This window comes from Xyrauchen texanus, chromosome 3 (assembly GCF_025860055.1).
Source record: "Xyrauchen texanus isolate HMW12.3.18 chromosome 3, RBS_HiC_50CHRs, whole genome shotgun sequence".
NCBI lineage: Eukaryota > Metazoa > Chordata > Actinopteri > Cypriniformes > Catostomidae > Xyrauchen > Xyrauchen texanus.
The window spans coordinates 48,496,304-48,517,795 of record NC_068278.1 but is presented as its reverse complement, the minus strand read 5'-3'; the positions used below and the strand labels follow the sequence as shown (position 1 = coordinate 48,517,795).

General features: G+C 38.9%; 2 protein-coding genes across 4 annotated transcripts in view; both read left to right on the top strand.

Annotated features, from left to right (window-relative positions):
• LOC127629664 (probable phospholipid-transporting ATPase IM) overlaps nt 1-7,147 on the top strand; it is a 35,565-nt gene extending 28,418 nt beyond the window's left edge. For both annotated transcript variants that reach the window (XM_052106870.1, XM_052106878.1), the window contains exons 21-28: nt 79-220; nt 375-558; nt 1,003-1,226; nt 1,504-1,587; nt 1,783-2,028; nt 2,132-2,270; nt 2,776-2,906; nt 3,695-7,147. In XM_052106870.1, the coding sequence (XP_051962830.1) occupies nt 79-220; nt 375-558; nt 1,003-1,226; nt 1,504-1,587; nt 1,783-2,028; nt 2,132-2,270; nt 2,776-2,906; nt 3,695-4,015 (1,471 nt within the window). In that variant the 3' untranslated portion in view covers nt 4,016-7,147. The remainder of the gene's footprint in view (nt 1-78; nt 221-374; nt 559-1,002; nt 1,227-1,503; nt 1,588-1,782; nt 2,029-2,131; nt 2,271-2,775; nt 2,907-3,694) is intronic.
• Nucleotides 7,148-12,073: 4,926 nt separating this feature from the next.
• Nucleotides 12,074-21,492, top strand: part of LOC127625220 (AP-4 complex accessory subunit RUSC2-like) — a 28,768-nt gene continuing 19,349 nt past the window's right edge. The window contains exons 1-3 of one of the 2 annotated variants that reach the window (XM_052100372.1): nt 12,074-12,275; nt 18,604-20,288; nt 20,480-21,026. In XM_052100372.1, the coding sequence (XP_051956332.1) occupies nt 18,741-20,288; nt 20,480-21,026 (2,095 nt within the window). In that variant the 5' untranslated portion in view covers nt 12,074-12,275; nt 18,604-18,740. The remainder of the gene's footprint in view (nt 12,276-18,603; nt 20,289-20,479; nt 21,027-21,492) is intronic. The other variant, XM_052100382.1, reaches the window with a different exon arrangement.

Sequence of the window (21,492 nt, the reverse complement as noted above, 5' to 3'; positions counted from 1 at the left end):
TTGTGGCTGGCTATTGTAAATATACATTTTCATGATTATGTCTTGAGTATATATTGAAATTGTGTCTCTTCTGCAAAGGGATGCCCGTCTAAAGATGTGCCCTGCTACCGAACAAGATAAATTCCTTAATACTGAGACTATCCTGGGTAATACTCCTAAAGTGGTGCAGGATGAATATGTGAACGGAGAATATGGACTGGTGATAAATGGACACAGCCTGGTGAGAAATATAGTCTCTCTCCCTCTTCAAAGCCTCTTTCTGCCTGATATCCTTATGTGATGTTGCCCTTGGTTCTGAGGGAAACCTATAAGAGGAAACCTCTTATTTATACTTGTGTAATTGGCTGATATTTGTCTGTGTGCATTGATTGTAGGCGTTTGCTCTAGAGAGCAGCATGAAGCTGGAGTTTTTGAGGACAGCATGCATGTGTAAGACAGTAATCTGCTGTCGGGTGACTCCTCTGCAGAAAGCTCAAGTTGTGGAGTTGGTCAAGAAATATAAGAAAGCGGTCACTCTAGCCATTGGAGATGGAGCTAATGATGTGAGCATGATTAAAGGTAAATTCAACAATACAGCATTGCTTTATAAAGCAATACAGATGTATGCTAAAATAAACATCCTTATGAATAAACCCATGTGACTTTGGAACACAAAGAGTGATGTTTTACACAATATAGCCAAAGCACACCGTGACCAGGGGCTGACAAGCTCAAAAAAGGACAAAAGTAGTTTAAACTCCATAAAAGTAGTTTAAACAACTTGTGTGCTATATTCCAAGGCATCTGAAGCCATATGGCAACTTTGTTTATAAACAGACAAACCTTTAGTCATGCTAAAATTCATAATTTCCATCATAGCAAATCTTATTTGTGCTTATGCATATTTAAACTAATGACAATTTTCATTTGTGGATGAACTATTCCTTTAAATGTTAAAAGTAAGAAAATTATAATTGTATGTATTTTTTATTTATTTTCATGCTCATGTCCCTCTCTCTTCAGCGGCTCATATAGGTGTGGGCATCAGTGGTCAGGAGGGGATGCAGGCAGTGCTGTCCAGTGATTTCTCATTCGCACAGTTCCGTTTCCTGCAGCGCCTCCTGCTGGTGCATGGACGCTGGTCGTACTTGCGCATGTGCAAGTTTCTGCGTTACTTCTTCTATAAGAACTTCACCTTTACCTTTGTGCACTTCTGGTATGCATTTTTCTGTGGCTTCTCTGCTCAGGTGAGCCATCCTCTGAACAATTCTTCTTGTCTAGCAATTCATTTATAAGTCACTTCGGATTAAAGCTTGTACTAAATGTATATACATGTAAGTGCAATTTACAGGCTCAAGAAACATATTTACTTCTATCGAGAGACTATAGTTTGAATTTACAATAGTTTTTAGGGGTCAATTGGCTTATATTGTGTATGTCCTGTTGTTATTTGAGTATCTTTGTTAATCAGTTGTTCTAAAGGTGGTTCAAAATTCTTACATTTAATTTGTAATCTCTTTCTAGACAGTATATGATGAAGGCTTTATCACTCTGTATAACTTGGTATACACTGCCCTGCCGGTTCTGGGAATGAGCCTGTTTGACCAGGTAGAATATGTCTGCATGTTTGTGTGTGAGCGAATGTGTGCAAACGTATATAATATAGTATATTAGATTACCATAGTATTACCAGGTTTTTTGGACATGACCATGGTACTCTTTGAAGTACAATGGTACCACCACAGTACTTGTTGTGAGGGGAGTCCAAAAAGAAGTGGTTACTTAATTCGTTTTTCCCCTCAGGATGTGAATGCCGGTTGGAGTCTTGAGTTTCCTCAGCTGTATGTGCCGGGGCAGTTGAGCATGTACTTCAGTAAAGGTGCTTTCATGATGTGTGCACTTCACAGCTGTTACAGCTCTCTAGTGCTCTTCTTCATACCTTACGCTGCCACATACGATACGGCGAGAGACGACGGGAGAGATGGCGCAGATTATCAGTCATTTGCACTGATAACTCAAACCTGCCTCACCGTCACTGTGTGTGTACAGGTGAGTTTATCCTGTTACCAGCATTGCAGGTGTATATGAATATTATGATATTTTGATTGGACATCTTATTTTCACATAATTCCTGGTCCATCTTCTCTCTCAGTTGGGACTCGACCTCTCATACTGGACTGTTGTGAACCATCTCTTCGTTTGGGGAAGTTTGGGAATGTTTTTTATATTGACCTTCACCATGTATACCGATGGAATGTTCCAGTTACATCCACCTTCTTTTGCATTCATAGGTAAGGAGGCATCATCTGCTATAGTGTAACTAAATAAGATTCACCAAGACTGTGTTTGGAATAGCATACCACTTTACCATTCATACCATTTTTGCAGTATACTTTGCTGTATTTATACTGTGCACAATATTAAATTGTTCTAAATGCATGGAATACACAAGTTACTGCATTTGCCAAAAAATGAAGTTTACAAAAGAGCCACAATGAATGTGACCTTATTTACTTGACCTTAAATTTCCAATGTGACAGATTTACTGATGTCAACCACATTTCTTTATCAACTTTTTAAAGTTTTTTCTTTTTTAAGACAAATTATTTTATCAGACTGCCAAAGTTTGACATGTTTAAATAATTTTGGATGAAAAATTCAAAATTACCATTTTTTATTCTGCTGTTTTACAGCATGCAGTGTATACTGTACAATAAGCAGTACTCCAAACATAGACCATTGCTTTAATCTCTTTTTTTTTTTTTTTTTGTATGATGTGTGTTTGGTGTTTTCCAGGAACTGCCCGGAATTGCCTCAACCAGTCCAATGTTTGGCTTACTGTTGCCTTGACAGCTGTATTGTGTGTGCTGCCTGTGGTTGCTCACCGGTTCCTCTACACTCAGATCTTTCCTACCATCAATGACAAGGTATAGAGTTTCTTAAAATGTACATAATTTATCTTAAATGTAAGCTGCTCCATTTAATTACTAAATGACAAACACTAATTTAGATTTTTACTCCGGGAACTATTTGTGTAGATCCTTACAGTAACTGCTATAATAATAACTGCTATAATCACATTTTCATTTATTATTTGCAACACAGAATGAACATGAATACACATCCTTGCATATTCTGGATATTCTTTCAATTAAGTTTATATTTTTCAATGTAGAATGAAAGAGTAGATTTAATTAGGGATGATGGAGGGATGGATGGATGGATGGAAGGGTGGAGAAATAGATAGATGGAAGGATGGAGATATAGATGGATGGAAGGATGGATTGAAGGAGGGAGGGAGAAGTGGAAGGATGGATGAATGGATAAATTGATGGAAGGAAGGATGAATGGAGAAATGGATTGATTTATGGATGGATGGATGGATTGATGGATGGATGGAAAGATTTAGAAATGTAGAAGGATGGATGGAAGGATGGAGAAATAGGTGAGTTGATGGATGGATGGAAGGAAGAAAGGATGGATGGATGGAGAAATGGATGGATTGATAGACGGTAGAAGGATGGATGATTTGATTGCTGGATGGATGGATGGTGAAATGGATGGATGGATGGAAGGAAGGATGTAGAAATTAATGGAAGGATGGAGGAATGGAGAAATGGATGGATTGATAGATGGATAGAAGGATGGAGAAATTGATAGATGGACAAATAATTAACAAATGTATGTATTTTGCCTTTTTGGTTGTTGGATCCAGGTGAGGTATAAAGTTTGTCAGATGAAGGAGCCTGCTCCACGTCCACGGCGTGCTAAGCTCAGCCGCAGAAGCACTCGACGTTCTGGTTATGCCTTCTCTCATGCCCAAGGCTATGGTGACCTCGTGACCTCTCGCAGGTTTCTGCGACGACCTGCACCTGCCCGCTCCATGGGCTTAACTCCCACTGGCCGATCTCCTGGGTTTAAGCCCACGGGTCGATCTGCGGGGTACAGTCCGGCCGGGCAACAACAGAACCCCAAACAGAAAGTAGAACCTACGTCACTGCAGATGTTCCGTGCTGTTAAAGACTGTTCCTTTTAAGGGTACAATTCCCTGAGCTTTTGAAGCAGAGCTAGAACCAAAACCTTAAACATTGTTTATAGGGTTTGAACACTTGGGGACAAATTGTACTTCTGCTGCCTCTGCAGAAAAGACAAGCTTAGTCAAGCATGAACTTCCAGGCTGGTTTTGTACTGGTTTGATGGTGGTTAATCAGGTAGAGCACAGCCATCCTGTTCACCAGCAAAACTTAGCTGGTTGGCCAAGGAAGTTTCACTGGTTGAGCTATTTAAGAAGCCTGACTGAGACTCCAGCGAACCAGCATTCAAAGCACAACATATGCTTGTTTACCAGATATGCTGTTCTTTTCAGCAGGGGTGTTACTTAATGTTGATATGTACTGTATAGAAGTACATGTACACTAAGAACAGTGGACTAGATTCCTAAATGTACAAAGTTTTGTTAGAAACTGTGCACAGACACTTCTGTCGATCTTTCCCGGAAACACACACACTGAAAATGCACGTTTTATAGTAAGGATGAACTGTCAGAAGTATTCTACATACTGAAGGGCAGCGATTACTTGTCCTCTCTACGGTCCTCACTACCATGGCAGCGACAGACTATAGGAGAGCAAAAATAATCCAAGCAGAGCACAGTGATGTCATAAAGGGAGTCAAAACAGTGAAAGGCGTGAAATAGACTGTTCAGTTCAAAACCATCTAAACACTGCATTTCGCAGTTTGCTTCCTCTTCCAGGTACTATGTTAATTAACGCCCTCTGATATGAGTGCTGAGTTAGTTCTACAGCACACCCTGCATGTTATTAATTGAATTACTTAAAGGGGTTATACCAAATTTTTTAATAATGTATTTGTTTCCTTTGTTGCCGACTTATAATGTTAATTAAGGTTTCTTGCACCAGTTGTTCATGATCATCTCATCACCTCTATCGTAACTTTAGTTTAATATTCCGTTTTTAGGACCCATTATTTTTTTGTTTTTTGTTTTTTTTCTCCCCAATTTGGAATACCCAATTCCCAATGCGCTGTAAGTCCTCGTAGTGGTGTAGTGACTCAATCCGGGTGGCGGAGGATGAATCTCAGTTGCCTCCGCGTCTGAGACTGTCAATCCATGCATTTTATCACGTGGCTTGTTGAGCGCGTTACCGCGGAGACATAGCGCATGTGGAGGCTTCATGCAATTCTCCGTGGCATCCATGCACAACTCACTATGTGCCCCACCGAGAGCGAGAACCACATTATTGTGACCACGAGGAGGTTACCCCATATGACTCTACCTTCCCTAGCAACCAATTTGGTTGCTTAGGAGTCCTGACTGGAGTCACTCAGATACCCAAGCCCCCCTATAGGACCCATTGTTTAAATACTGGCAAATCAGCTCCGGCAATTTGCCCGCATAAGAAATGGTAACATTGTCAGAAAGTTCCATGATGATGCCTAAACAAAGCTGTGATATTAACGGTTTGAGCAAGTTTGAGCACAAAGAAGGATCACTCTGAAGTAAAAATTTCTGCTGTCTTATAAATTATAGATTGTCTTTTTGGAATGGGGAGGGAGCTTTTATTTTTTAAAGTAGTTTGCAAATTATATCAACCTTTTACATTTTTTTCAAGATATGACCCCTTTAAGAGAGAGACTTGAATATAAAGACTATACATCCTATAAAGTGCCTTGGATATGAAAAAAGAAATATTTAGCACTAATATATATATGTATATGTGTGTGTATGTGTGTGTATGTATATGTATAAGTATATATATATATATATATATATAGGTCATTCAAAAAATTCCATCACTGGATTCTCGCCCTGAATGAATTGGCCCTTTTTGATACAGTCTCTAATTTGTAAGTACCAAATCATATTTTTGCACAAGTTCAGAAAAAGACATAAACACGCCATCCAAGTACAGGTCACTTATCATGTATATCCCTTTTATAAGCCATTTATTCCAGTAGAATTACATTTTCCCAATACATACTGCAGGGTTGAGCCATATAAAGGCATATTATTGTCTTACGTGTGACATGCCACACATCCTGTGCACTTCTCTCCAGACTACCTTAGAATGAGCCAGTACTGGGTTAGAAGAGAAATCAAGATTATTAGTAGTTAAAACATGTGAGAGATCATCCAATGGTTTGAAAGGGTTTTCTAGCTCCTGTTCGATTTTGATCCAGCTCAGTTCTGGATCTGTTCCCTTCCAGTGCTTAATCAGTCTAGACATTTCAAACGATAGATTGTATAACCTTACATTGGGGAGAGCCATATCTCCTATGTCCCTTGGTGACCACATTTTCTTTAAATTGATCCTTGGTCTCTGTCCCACAGAAAGTCTTTGATTATTCTATCAAATTGTTTTAACAGCTGTGGTGATATACTACCATGGTGGGCAACCACCATTTTAATCACATACATTTTTCCCATTAGAGTAATCATACATTTTTTATTTTCTGGAAGAGTGGTTCCATATTTGAAATTAATTTAATACCTAGGTATTTCATACCTGAGGGTATCCAGTTGAAATTAAATTAAGTAACATCACTAGAGTGACATGTATTTTATATAGGCATCCCCTCAAACTTGTGCCAGTTTATTTTATAACCTGACAATTTAGAATATGAGTCAATACATTCAAGTAACACCGGCAAAGAGCCGACAGGATCTGCTATTACTACTAAAATATCATCTGCATACGTAAACAGCTTATGCTACCTGCCCCCTGCATGCACACCCTTTATTCTTACATCAGCTCTGATTGCTAAAGCCAGTGGTTCTAGAACTATCATAAAGAGCAATAGAGAGAGAGTGCAACCCTAGAAAGGCAGAAAATGTTCTAGCGGGAAGACTAGCAGCTGTACATCACATCACAGCTGGGTAATTCCTAGCCAATTGCATGTAAGCCATTGCTTTATAAGTCTGCTCACAATCTATCACATTGCTGTTTCCATGTGCTAACAAGGCAACCTCCACCACCACCAGTTGAGCCCTGTCCCGCACGGGGGTAGGCTCCTCGCCCCTGCCTCCTATCTCCGGCAGGACATGACGGTTCCGGGTACAACTCCCTCGGACCGCTGGACAGGGCCTACGCCAAGAGAGAGACATTACTTTCTGTTTTACATGTATCTGTTTTTAATTAAACCTACTTGATCACCACTTATGATGTCTGGTAGTACTTTCTCTAAATGTGACGCTAGTGTCTTTGTCAAGATCTTACAATCAACCCCAAGAAGACTTACAGGTCTGAAATTAGATGGGTCTGAAGTATCTCTGTCCTTTTTAGGGATAAGAAAAATGAAAGCATCATTAAATGTACCAGGTAGAGAGCCCATTTCAAATGCTTCTAAATACACCTTATGTAAAATGGGAGCCAGGATATCAACATACTTCTTGCAATAGTCAATCAGGAAGTCATCCAAACCTGGTGACTTCCCCGTTTTCATGGATAGAATAGTAGCTATAATCTCTTCTTCTATTCTTCTGTCAGGGGCATCCAGTTTTCCTTCTTGCTCACTAGAGATAGTGGGTAGTTGAAGACCTGAGAAGAATGTCTCCACTTTTTTGTGCTAGGCATGCAGGTGGATGTTTAAAGATTCTTATAAAACTTTTCAAAAACCTTATTAATTTACTTTGACAAAATTATTACCCCTCTTAATCATTGAAATGTTGTTAGAGTTATCCTGTTGTTTCAATTGCCTAGCTAATAATCTGCCATTTTTTCAAAAAAGATTTCAAAATGGCATACTCATCTTTTTTGTTCTATATTTCATGCAACTGATATTTTAGATTGCAAACAATTTGGAATAAATGATCGGAATAATGCCTTGCCAAATCCTTCTCCAAATTACGAATCTCCCTGTCTAATCTTTTAACTTTATCTGCATTCTCTTTTTTCACTTTTGAAGAGTGGGAGATGATCTTTCCTCTTATACAGTATGTGCCTTAGATGCTTCCCAAACAGAGGATATTTTTTCTGTGGAGCCAATATTAATTTCAAAAAAGGATTTAAGATTTTATGACACTGTCGCTGAAAGACTAATTTTGCAGCAGCACAGTATTCAGCCTCCAATGGCCTCTTTTTACCTTATCTGTATTCAAGTCAACATGCAACTCATGGTCACTGAGGGCAATGGCACCTAATTTGCATTCTGCAACTGAGTCTACTAAAGTGTTAGATATCAGGAAAAAAACAATTGTTGTATGTTACTTGTGGCAGTAAAATGTGTATTCTCTCTCACATGGATTCACTAACCTCCCTATATCCACTAAACACAAGTCTGCCAACATCTGGATTGCAGCTCTATCCCTGGGTGAGGATTTACCACTGGACTTGCTCTTATAATTCATTCCATCCATTACCTGGTTGAAATCACCTACTAGTATAACTTGACCCTCCATGTTTCCTACCACTCTATTAATTAAAACCCCTAATTCCGTTGATCAAGGCTTCAATACAAATAAGTCAACCTTCACTGTCATTGTGTTGTTTCAGCATGACAAAGCTTAGATTTTTATTGATAAGAATCATCACCCCATTTTGTTTGCTTGAGTATGAGCTGTGAAAAACCCTACCCATCCTTTTTGAAATGTCACTGCTTCCTCATCCCCATTATATGAGACTCCTGAATAAAAGCTATATCTGTATTTTTGGATTTCAAATATGCCAATACCTTCCTCTTAATTTGGTTCCCACATCCATTTAGGTTTCTCGATATTATATAAATGTAACTGTTACCCATCATTTTCAAACCTGTAAGCACCCTGTGATTGTGACTTCCAGAACAACACAGAACATGGTGTTGCTATACAACCCCCTCCCGCCCTTACTGAACTAAATTAACTTGGGACTAACTAACTCGGTCCGTGAGGCGCGTTGATGGTTAACACAACCATTTTGGCCCCTAACCAACCCATCAAAAAAAGTTTACCTTACTTCCATATCTTCACACACACTTTGTTTTGAGTCCCATGGTCTTCAATTTAACATCTTGCATAAACTTCTCTGCCTCCATGCTGTCTCAGAATGCTTTCTTTTGTCCTTTCCATGTAAAGATAAGCATTGCAGGGTATGCCTGCCTGTGCCTCACATTAAGCTTGTGCAGGCGTCTCTTCACCAGGATAAATGCCTTCCTTTTCTCCGCTAGCTCTCTTGTCAGATCTTCAAACATAGACAGCTTACAGCCCTCCCATTCGATTCCACATTTCTCCTTAGCCACCTGTAGCACCTTGTCTTGAGCCGATGAACATAAGAAGCACATCATTATGGTCCTAGGTGGCTCATTCGTGTTAGACATGGGGTGAGAGAATGATGTGCACGTTCATTTCGAATTCGTTGCCATTTAAGCCAAGCACCTGAGAGAGAATCTTCTCCACATACTGCATTACTTTGCCCGTCTCCTCCTTGTCTTCTTTCAGTCCCACCATTCTGGCATTATTCCTCCTACTTCGATTTTCGAGGTCCTCCACACATGTCCACAGTGTCCAATCTCTTGTCGCACTTCTCCATGCCTTTCTCCATCTGAGCATTTGCGTCCTCCATATCCGAAATCCGTTGTTCTGACGCTCCAAGTCTGGCTTGTATGTTCTCCACCGAGTCTTTGAGCACTTTTATTGTCTCAATTGAGACATCATCCACCACCACCACCTGCAGAGTAGGACTCATTCTTCGTATTTCCTCAAACATATTCTTATCGTCATTCCTTCCAGTGTAAGATTTAGGATCGTCCGTTTTGGGTTTGTTAGGCAGGGGGTTACTCTCAGGTGTCACCATTGGCAAGTCACTCTCAGACTCTACACTGTGAATGTTTGAATGATGTATTCAACAAGAACAATACAATAATTTGTGTGCTATTAGTTAAAATAGATTGTGTTTGTTCATTATTGCAAATGAAAGATACATTTATACATAAATGCAGGTAATTCCAAATGGTTCACATACTTTTTCTTGATATATAAATAGGAGGGATGAATGAATGGAGGGACAAATTGTTTAGATAAATACAAAATCCCAAAACGTTTTGGACACTTGATGTATATCACTGCATTAGATAATAAAATAACAAAGCAAGTGACATTTATTTAACAGAAAGATGTCATAAGCACAAGTTTCAAGCAAAGCATTTGCCAAAACAATATAGATATTATTTTAACACATTATTTGTATTTATAGTATTTGTACACTTTTGAGAAAATAATTGGTTCTGGGTCAGAGATAAAAAAACATAATTGGTCTACCATAGTTTGTTTGTTGATGCCAACTGGTTTGAAACTTTTTTTTATCTAATGCAATGATTCATTGAAGTATTTTTAAGTGTTGCTTAAGTGTCCAAATTATTTTTAGAGCCACTGTATTCCCTGACTATCCAGCTTGGTGTAGCAAACCATTCATGGATATATGGCAACTATTTAAAGCACAGTTCCTGAAAGTGTAGGCATGCATTCTTTCACAGAACAATGAGAAATGCATCTCTTTAGCAATGACTAGTAGGCCACTGTTTGACTCGCAGATAAATGAACAAAGGACTGCCTGTAGGGGAACATAAGACATCCCATCTAGTGATGGGAAGATCAGATAATTTTACTGACTTGAATAAAGATTTGTTCATTTTGCAGAATGAGATTGATCCAAGTAATTTCGTTCATTTGACTCGTGACCACTCGCATAGAAAACAAGTAGTTTGTATCATGATAATTACATGAAGTATGACAATAAAATAAATTTTAAAATCATAAGAATGACATCATGGTTAATTATTTTCATGTATTTAATACAGGAAGTGTATACAAAATATTTTCTGCCAAGTATAAAAATTAAAATTAGATAAAAAGTTAAAGTTTTAGATGACAATCGATAAATCCAAATAAAATTCATTTAAATCAATTAAAAATAATTCAATTCAAAGGGAAATTAATTAAAGCATACTTGATTTGTTTCTACAGTTCACAATAAGGACATAAATAATTCAACGAGAGGATGCATCATTAGGAAAAGAAAATTACAGTTTATTCCAAATCAGTTCAGTAGAGAAATCAATAATATGGGTTTTTTAATAGCTTTTGTAGTCTATGACGTTTTATGAAGAAAATGTAAAACTTGTAAATTTTGGGACTGGGCTTGAATTTAAGACATCTTGCTTTATAAATGTTATTTTTCCCATCATTCAGAAAGTTTGAAGTTTCAACTAACACTTCATTATCAGATTCAATGTTATGGAAAAAAAAACCATGACAATAGAGAAGTCATGAAATCATAAAGAAGCAAAAATTTTAGACCAGAAACAATTTGTGAAACAGTAAAGGCAAAAATACAATCAAAATAACTGCTTGTAAGAAAGGTTGGGAGTATGAACTAATTTCTGTTTCCAATAGGCTACAGCCTCTATACAGCTTTCACATGAAAAATGAACTAAAGACTCAGATCCAAAGACTTGTGAAGTGAACTAATCAATTCTGTTTCCTGTACTGATCCTATGGGTACCAATGAGGCTGTCACGTGTCAGATGAATGAAAGACTATAATGCCCGAAGACTTGGGAGGTGAACTAATAAATTCAGTTTCCTGTACATGCTTTGGATTTTGCGCATTTGCGGCCACCAGGGGTTTTTCACAGCGGTGGCCAGGCAGGGGCCAGCGATCAGTCTGTGGTGGCACAGAAATTTTCGGGCAGTACATGTTAAGTCTTGTGCTCAAAAACGGCAATTGCGAGTGGGGTGGCCAATGGAGTCGCCAAAATCCGCCACTGACGACAATTGAACGAATCACTCTGAGACTATTGAAACGATTCAAAATGTACGAATCGTTCATGAAGGACCCATCACTAATCCCAACACACCCCACCCTTCCTCATGCTAAAGACCTCCAAAAGCAGTCAACTGGACCCACTACAAAATTGTATTTGTGTTCCAGTACAACACTCAACAGAGTACATTTGGGGGGGGGGAGTTGCAGCGTGAAGTATTTCCATATTTCCATTAATCATGGTATAAATAATTGTGGGGGTACCACCGCCCATCAACCCCGGAATATACGCCCCTGATAACACTTAAATGAAAACGTTACCCTTGACAAAAAGAGACCCTGTAAATCTGATTCGAGCCAGAATAGCCCAGAGGGTGAGCGAGGGCGCGCTTCATCCTGACGTAGCGCCGTTCGCTTGGATCCAGCGCCGCTGTTGCGCTCTATCAACTGACATACGAAATCAACGCAAACGTGGAATCGGTCACCGTGATTTTATATCGTGATCCCAGTGGCAACCAAGGAGATTCCAGTTGTCGTCAACGTGAGTATAAATATCCGTTTTATTTTGTAATTACATGGAAAACGTAGTAAACACGACGGATCGGTGGTTTGTAACGGGGCGTCAATGGAGAGACGCTGCCCGCTGGCAAGTCTTACATCACTGCTGAATCAGTTTTTCCAGTGCTGGTGTTAATTAATAAGATTGCACTATCGCAACATTAAGGAGTGAATCTTTTATAAGATTTAATCCGATAGAAGAGACACGTATTTTAAACCGGGACCCTTTAATGAAAACCTGTACAGTTATTTTCGCACTTTACACAGGCTACTCCGCGTGAAAATCATTAATGATATTTACGATTGTTTATACAGTCTTAAAACTGGATTGATCTGTCTTTAGAATATTGTAGGGCTATTACGAGAATCATGACCGAAAATAATAATATAGGCTAGTGTATGGAAACCAGCTATCATAGTCTGGCTGTGGAGGCGCCGTGTTTTGGTGCAGATTTGATATTATTTATTTATTTATGTTTCGTCTTGGCCTTCATTATGATAATGTATTGCGTGTAATGATTTCACTACGCGTCTTAAAGCAGCTAAACAGCCCAACAAATTCCGGGCGTGCCACCGTTATTTCAAATATGCCATTGTTATTCTTGGGCGCGTTGCTTGGGCCTTGTATTTGCGCATAACGAGCAGAGCGCTCTAGTCACATAATCATGCGAAAGCATTCGGCTTCAGCGTGCATCAAACATTAAATTAGAAATAGCCTAATATAATATTGACAGAGAAAAAAGAATTCGATTGAGCAAATGGGCATCAAAATAACCAATTAATGCAAGCCGGGCAATGTATAAATGCTCCTTATAGGTACATCCTTGTTATTGGTTATTTATTTGACTTTCATGTATTAGCTACATACGCTACAAACAAACATGACCTTCTTTTGTTATTATTCTTAGAGCGCGCCGTCAAATAAACTGATCACGAGCCCAATTGTTTATGTATGCAGTGAGCTAAAAGAAACATTTCGGAAGCTTTTGACAGTTTGTTGGACTACCGTTGTGCAATTCCTGCTTCTGGAGGGTCATAGCAGTGATTTAAAAGGTGAAAGAGGCATTTCATTGCTATACAGAGAAATATGATTGAATATGTTGTTTATTTGTCCGTTACATAAGCAGGATAGCCTGTCTTCCTGCCCGCGAGACAACTTTCTAGAATTTACAAAAGCAGCTTCTGTTTAAGACAGGACCAAGACATGACTGGGATTACGAGTTGCTGTGAAATGTAATTTAAATATAAATCTCGAGATTATTCTTTTATTTTATTTATTAAGAGTTTAAAAGTGGCCATATGTACTATTATTATGTAGTAACTTAATTCATTCACTGAAAAAAAAATATATAGTTTTTGTTGTTGCAGAAGAGATTAAAAGCTTTCTATATTGAGTAAGTTAGTTTAAGCGTGAACTTGAAAGTAGTAAGTAAATTCTATATCTGTACTTAAATTCAAACATGGTATTAATGGTTGTTATCTTTACAGTGCATCATCATGTATCAATCTTAAAGTAGAAACCTGTGTCATATTTATTTGCTAATTTGAGTACATTTCACAGGTAAATAAAATAAGTCAAATTACTTATCTTTTTTAAGGTGGTGTTTCCAGTATGCATCTTGCTTGAATAATTAATGAGCTTGAATGGTTTCTTTGTTTGCCAAATCTACGCCCTTGATGTTGTCTAATAGACTATATAGCATGCATTGAACTTCTCCGTGTAAGGCTTCCATATGTCATGTGGTACACGATTAAACTTATTTATAAGGAAAGATCAAAATGAGAAATTTTCCAATAAAATGTTATTTCAAATTTACTAAATGTACATCAGACTTGTATGTAAAAGCTACTTTATTAACTTAAATTTTTAAGTTAAATTTACTCACTTTAATCAATACTATGCCATGAAGCTAAGTAGATTTTACTTAATTTTATACCATTAAAAACTTTGTCCAAAAAATTGTACAAATTAAGTAAATCTTACTGGTTTTTTTTTCATTGTATTTTGGCAGGAATGTTGAAGATTTATACTAAATAATTGAGTAAGGGAATCTACTAAATTATTTATTCTAATGGCAAGCTGCATTTATATTTTCTGAATGTATTTATAACAGAAATGCATGGTTTGTTTTAGGCCTATTGAAACTAAAGTTAAATTGATCTGAAGCATGATAACAAGAAGCCATCCTCAGTTTTACTTTCGGTTACTATGGTCTTATTATACATACCACAGTTATTTTACGGTTACTATATGTAAGAGCTATGGCATATTGTCGTAATGGCTGTGAAGTTGTCTGTAGCCTGTGGCCCGTTAAACTTAATTTTTTGCTGAAAGTAGCTTTATGTTTACTTTCATTCTGCGGGACATTGACTTTGCTTCATACAAGATAGTCTTAATTTTGATAGGCCTATAAAGGTTTGGAATTGTATACCGGGTTTTATATTTTGGTGTTTATTGTGGTAAAGGATTTGTTGAATGTTTTTTGGATATTAAATTTTGAAGTACCCCTAACAGAAAGTAATATAAAATGTGTTTATATTATGAAGCCTTGGTCTAGCTATTCTGAGACGGTTAACTCATCATCATCTGACTGTTTTTATTCCCCCAGGCTATTTTCATATGGTCATCATCCAGTTTCCTTAATGTCAATATTAAAGTAACATAACCACACTTCTTGTTGTGAAAGAAAGAAATTGATCTTTCAGTAAATACAGCATTATTCAAAACTCTTTAGACTAGAGATTAAAATGTGTACGTAATCAGCCTGAGTATGTTATCTCTCTTAGAATGTATTGTATAACTGTGAAAAGAGGGTCAATAACAATTACCAGTTGTTAATTTGGCATAATAATCTTTAATTGTAATCATAATTACCATAGTAGTAAACCAAAGACACAAAAATGCACACTTTCCTTCCACTTACAGTCAAAAAAGAGCTGATGTAGCTTAAAAATAACACAAGTCTGGCCCAAAGTAGTTTTAGTATTCCTTAATATCTGAATACCTTCATAAAAACCACTGCATCTAGTTTGTGTGTGTGTCATAATGTATTACATAGACATGTCGTCTTGTTGAGGTCTGGCTGCAGCTGATCTTGTAGCTAAATGCCCAGGGCTTTGGAATGCTGTGCCTGTCACGGCCTTTAGTTATGTAACACTGAGACTCTGAGGAAAAGAAAGAGAGCGTTTCCTCCTTCCTTGACCAGCCTCACTGTCTTTTTTTGTTTTTAGTTTAAAGGAATGGTCCACACAGTTTAATATGCTGTTATCATTTACTCTCCCATATGACCTTCTTTCTTCTGTGGAACACAACAAGAGACTGTTTGCATACAGGTTTTGATGAGGATGAGTGAATGATGAGAATTAGCATTGTTTTGGTGAACTTCTTGCAGCATTAGATTATAATGTTGTAGTAAAGCTGGAATATTTCCGCTTTGGGTGTTGCTCCCGATGTCTCAGTTGTGTTTGACTGATTAGTTGAAGTCAGATTGAAATGACACATTTTTACAATTAATTGCTGGAAATAGCTAACCTCAGTATGTGTAAATTGCAGATCTGAGTTACAATTTGGTGTAATTCTTGAAGTGTTTAAAATTGAATTTTTCCCTGTCCTGTGAGGAACTATTTTGCTTCAACATACCTGGTTTATAACTTAAAGGTGCATTGTTTTTACTAATTATATATTTTTTTTACACATGAATAGGATTTAATAGAAATATGATGCAAATTATGTACAATCAGATTAGAGGAAGACTCCAGTCTTGTCAGTAACCCAGTCAAAGCTGTTTAAGTTTACACTGAGCGAGTTGCCTTCTCATGGGCACTGCCATGTTGACAGCACAAACTGTGTCACAGTTGACACAGACCTGTGTCATGCAATTACTAACACTAATAATGTGACAATAATTTGAAATTGATGTAACAAAATACTACGACCTGCAGCTCATGGCGCTGATCATGGATAAATGGTGCAACATCTAACTTCAAGCGCGAGCACACAGCGCTGTTCATCTGCCAGAAAGCTTGCAAGTTGCGGCTGCCCGATCATAGTCCAGAGCGCAACAACACACAAAAATGTATTTGGATTAAATCCAAGAATGTCCATAATAGGGTTGTGTGTAGTGCCAGACAGAAAAAAAACACAGACTTAAAGTAAAACAACAGAAGATAAACATCTTCACTTTGACGTTGCAGCACTTAGTAAACAAACTTCCTGTATCCAGGATGATAGGTGTCAGTATAGAGTCCAAAACCACAAATTTTACTGGAACCGATGGGATGAGTAACAGTAAATTCTGAATATGACTCTTTTCTGTCTCTGTCTGCCCACCTAGAGCACCAACAACAGGTCCTTCTTCAAGATTTCCTCCTGACTGAAATAAGGTCAATCACCAACACTTACTCCTCCCTTCCTTTCCCTCTTTCGTTCACTACCTGACTGTAAAGCACTCAGCTCTGTGTCCATACAGATCAAAAAGGGATCTCAGACCTGTATGAAAGCACCATACCTCTCTTTACCGTCCATATAAATAAAAGTGACAAAATCTTGTGAAGTCTTCCTAAAGACTTAATAGACCTGTATTTGAGAGAATTTTATAGACCTCTTTATCTGAATTGAAAGTCATTATCTTTTATCTTTTGCACTGTGCTGTAAGGACTAATCCTTTTATCAGTAATTGTGAAAGTGTAAGCTGTCTTTTCATCTTGAAGGTGATTTTCAAAGCTTGCAATGGAGAATGCTTATGTAGCATCTAGAGAAAATCGCTTTAGAGTTACAGTAAATGGAGTACAAAAAAACAGTGTCCCCTCATCTAGTCACTTTCCTTCTATCTCCCTTGCTGTTATTACAGAGGTGAAGGCTGTGAAAGTCAGTGTGTTTGGTGGATGTAAATAATAAATAAAAATAGAAATGAGAGAATAGAGTGTTCCCAGATGCTATGTTAACACTATGCATTAACCATTAATCGGCTCCAACAGTCCACTCAATTTTCTCCATGGATTACTGAAGCTTTAGAACATTTGTGTTAATTTAATTTAAATGCATTTCCTTACTATACATTGTTTTGTAAATGATTTACACTAACGGAGCACTTTATTGGGAACACTACAGTCCTAACAAAGTGCCCAATGTGGTCTTCTGCTGTTGTAGCCCATCTGCCTCAAGGTTAGATGTGTTGAGATGCTGAGATGATATTCTGCTCACTATAATTGTACAGAGTGGTTATCGGAGTTACCGTAGCCTTTCTGTCAGCTCTAACCAGTCTGGCCAATCTCTGTAACCTCTCATCAACAAGGCGTTCCTGTCCACAGAACTGCCGTTCACTGGATTTTTTTGTTTCTTGTTGGCACCATTCAGTGTAAAGGGAGGGCCACTGTCCTTAAAGAGTTTAGCTCCAACCCTAATCACACCCACCACCCTTAATTTTTTTAAGTAATCCTGGAGACCTTGATTAGATTGCTCATGTTTGTTTGATTAGGGTTGGAGCCAAACTCTTCAGAACAGTGGCCCTCCAGGAGCAGGGTTCCCCACCCCTGCTCTAGAGACTGTTGTGCAAGAAAACCCCAGGAGATCAGCAGATACAGAAATACTCAAACCAGCCCGTCTGGCACCAAAAATCATGCCACGGTCAAAATTGCTGAGATCAAATTTTTTCCCCATTCTGATGATTGATTGAGCGCTTTATTAGGAACACTATCATCCTGGAAAAGTGCCCGATGTGGTTTTCTGCTGCTGTAGCCCACCCACCTCAAGGTTCAACGTGTTGCGCATCTGAGGTGCTATTCTGAACCAGTCTGGACATTCTCCATTGATCCCTCTCATCAACAAGTCGTTTCCGTCTGCAGAACTACCACACATTCTTTATCCATACTGATGGATGATGTGAACATTAACTGAAGCTCCTGACCCATATCTACATGATTTTATGCACTGCTCTGCTGCCATACTATTGGCTGATTAGATAATCGCATGAATAAGTAGGTGGACATGTGTTCCTAATGAATTAAACATGTAAGATTTTAGTCAATAGACCACATTGTGAGTCCATTTTATCTCTGGGTTCTGAGCAGATAAAGGAGGATTTAAATTGAGTTTACTAAATTATTTATGTATTTGGTATATATCTGGGTTTCTTTTTGTTTCTTTTTGGTTTTGGCTCTACTGGTTTCCCCCGGCGGATAATTTTTTTCTGTCAGACTTTTACGTCTTTGTTTAAAATGCTACGAATGCCAACATTACAAAACAAGAAGCCTAACAAAAATGACTTACGTGATGAGAATTCAAAATTGAATCCTATCTCCTTTTTTTTCAGATGTTTTCCTGCTGTCAAGACATCTTGTTTAACCTTTTCTTCAATGTTCATCACTCTCCAAAACCAAGGATTGGCATTGGACGTGTGAACTAATATCTAAATCACCTTCTCTTCATTCTCACCCATGCTAGAAGAATATGGACAGCCCACCTAAGCTAGCAGGGGAGACCCTTATTGTCCACCACATTCCGTTGGTCCACTGCCAAGTTTCGAGTTCGCGACAGTACTGTGGTAGTACGTTGAAAAGGAGCGGGAATCCCTTTAGCTGTCCAGAGAATCTGGGACTGAGCCGGACTACCTCTCTGCCTGAGAGAGACATTCTACAGAGGGAGGCACTGGTGTACAGCAGCCTCATACAGACATCCAGCAGCAGCCTTAGCTCTAGCGACACTAATGGGGGTGAAGGGATGAGAAGTGGAGTAAAACAAGGAAGAGGTGGAAGAGAAGGTGGCATGGCAAGTGACACTTCTTCTTTCACATCAAGTAACTCAGAAGATCAGGCTCAAACCTTGCCAATGAAAACTCATGAAAGGCCAAACTTGCGACGTAACCCGTTTCTGCTCAACACTGAAGATGAAGACGAAGAGGATGAAGACAATCTGAATGGATATTTGGAAGACTGTTCTTTTCACTTGCATGGAAATTCACATGCATTACTTGCAAATGAAGACTTGTCACCTTTCCACTTACATGACCTTGGCTACAATGCTGAACCTTTTCTATTGCATGACTCTACAGAGCAACAGTGGCGTTCTGGAAATGGCCCAAGGGGAGCAGCAGAGAGCAGAGACAGTACAATAGGTGGGACTTTTGATTTGTCTACTCACTTGGAAGGCCTGAACTTGCTGAGATTGGACAGCCAGCGACGTCATGGAAGCAGTGGGTCCACCCTCTCAATGGATTGTGGCGAGCAAGAGTGGGGTGAGGATGATGATGATGAAGACCAGTCCATGCTGGGTGGAAGAGGAAGCTCTGAATGTTCCAGTCTGGCAGCGCCTCACTGCTCCTGTTGTGGTCTTTCCCAGCAATACCCTGAACCTTTCCCAGAATCATTTTCCGAGTGTCACCACAGCTATGCCAGCGATTCCTCCTGTAACAGCTCGGATGGAGTGCTGGTTAACTTCAGCACGATTTACAACAAAATGAACTACGTTGTCCCAGCAAAGCCATCTCTCAATATCAACAGTTCTGTCGACCAAACCAGTGTCTCATCCGTGTCCGAGATTGTTGGTATGTGCGGGACAGAGTGTAGCAGTGGACACGGAGCTTTCTACCTGGACTTACACACCTCCCCAACAGAACCCCCACAGCATCCTTCAGCCACTCAAGAATGCGCAAACTCTTCCTCTGTATGTCCATCTCAGCCACGAGGTGCCACAATGGAACTAGATGCGAACTGTAACTCATACCACAACCACCTTGGAAGTGAGGCTTTGCCTTCTGCTGAAACCTCTGCCAATGACCTCACCTTGTGTCGTCAAAGCCAAGCTCGCTTGGTTGTAGCAACGCAGAATTACTACAAGCTTGTGACTTGTGACCTTTCTTCCCAGTCCTCTCCCAGTCCAGCGGGGTCATCAGTCACAAGCTGCTCGGATGAACACAGCAAAGGAAGTCCCACTCAGCCAACAGAATACTACCTATTCCAACAAATGAAAGAGGATAAAGAGGAAGAGGACACAGAGCTGGTATATTATTTGATATTTTCAGTAATAACTTATATTTAGCCAGTATGCTATGATTAGGTCAGTTCAATTTCAAAGGTTACATTTCAATTATCCTCAGCAATGAGACCTCACTAACTCTCTACCTTCTTATTTTTCTTCTTGCTCTTACTTTCCTTTTTATACTTTCCTATCTTTTCCTTTCCTTTTATTAGAATGATGCAAAAACGGAAGATGATCCAGATTTGACTGACTCTACCCATGATAATGTTATTGAGGGACAGGTGTATATCAACATCTCCACACCTATGACAGCCTGCAATTCAGTTAGCGCTTTGGGAAGTAGTCGACCCCGTTCACGCAGCTATGATCGGAACTTGAACAAGTCACCATCTCCTCGCCTCAGATCGCTGGAGCGAATGCTAAGCTGCCCAGTCCGCCTAAGTGAGAGTGCAGCCCCAAGCCTACCACCTCCACCACGGGTCACTTCTTTTGCAGAAATAGCAAGGAGTAAGAGGAGAACTGGAGGGTCATCATTGCAAAAGGGCAGCATGGAGGCCACGTCTACACACTCCCACTCTTCTGGAGAGTTCTCGCCCATCGTGGAAGACCTTCAGCAGGGTCAAAGCCACAGTCTGCCACCACTCACTCGATGCCACAGTCAGGGGAGCTGTGATATGTCCTACCCACATAGACCATGGAGTACACCACTGCGAGAATCACCGGGTGGAGCGGCCAAACAGACTCGAACCAAAGCAGAAGGTAAGGGCAGGTTTGTTTTGTCGTATTTACTGTAAGTGTGTGTTTCCAATTTGTAAAATCTGTACTTGTGTTTTAAATACTAATTTTATAAAAGCTCCAAATTCTCTTGATTTGATGAAAAAAAACCGCAACGTTCTCAAAAGTTCAAGGTAGGTCTGTTTGAAATGTCAAAAATAGTGTTACCCGGTGTGCTTTCTTTGTTCTTAAATATTTTTCTAGAGAATATATTGATTAATTATTGTGATGATTAAGTACTATATTTTACTGCAACTTTGTACACAAAGTTACCTCAACACATGTTTCTCTTTTATATTCTGGTTAATTAAAGCTAGTGTTACCTGGTGTGCCTTCTTTGTTCTTAAATATTTTGCAGTAGCATATAGAGATGAATTAATTTAGTGATTAAGTATTTTCCTGTAGTCAAAAACAAAGCACACATGAATCTATTTTACCATTATGTGTGTTG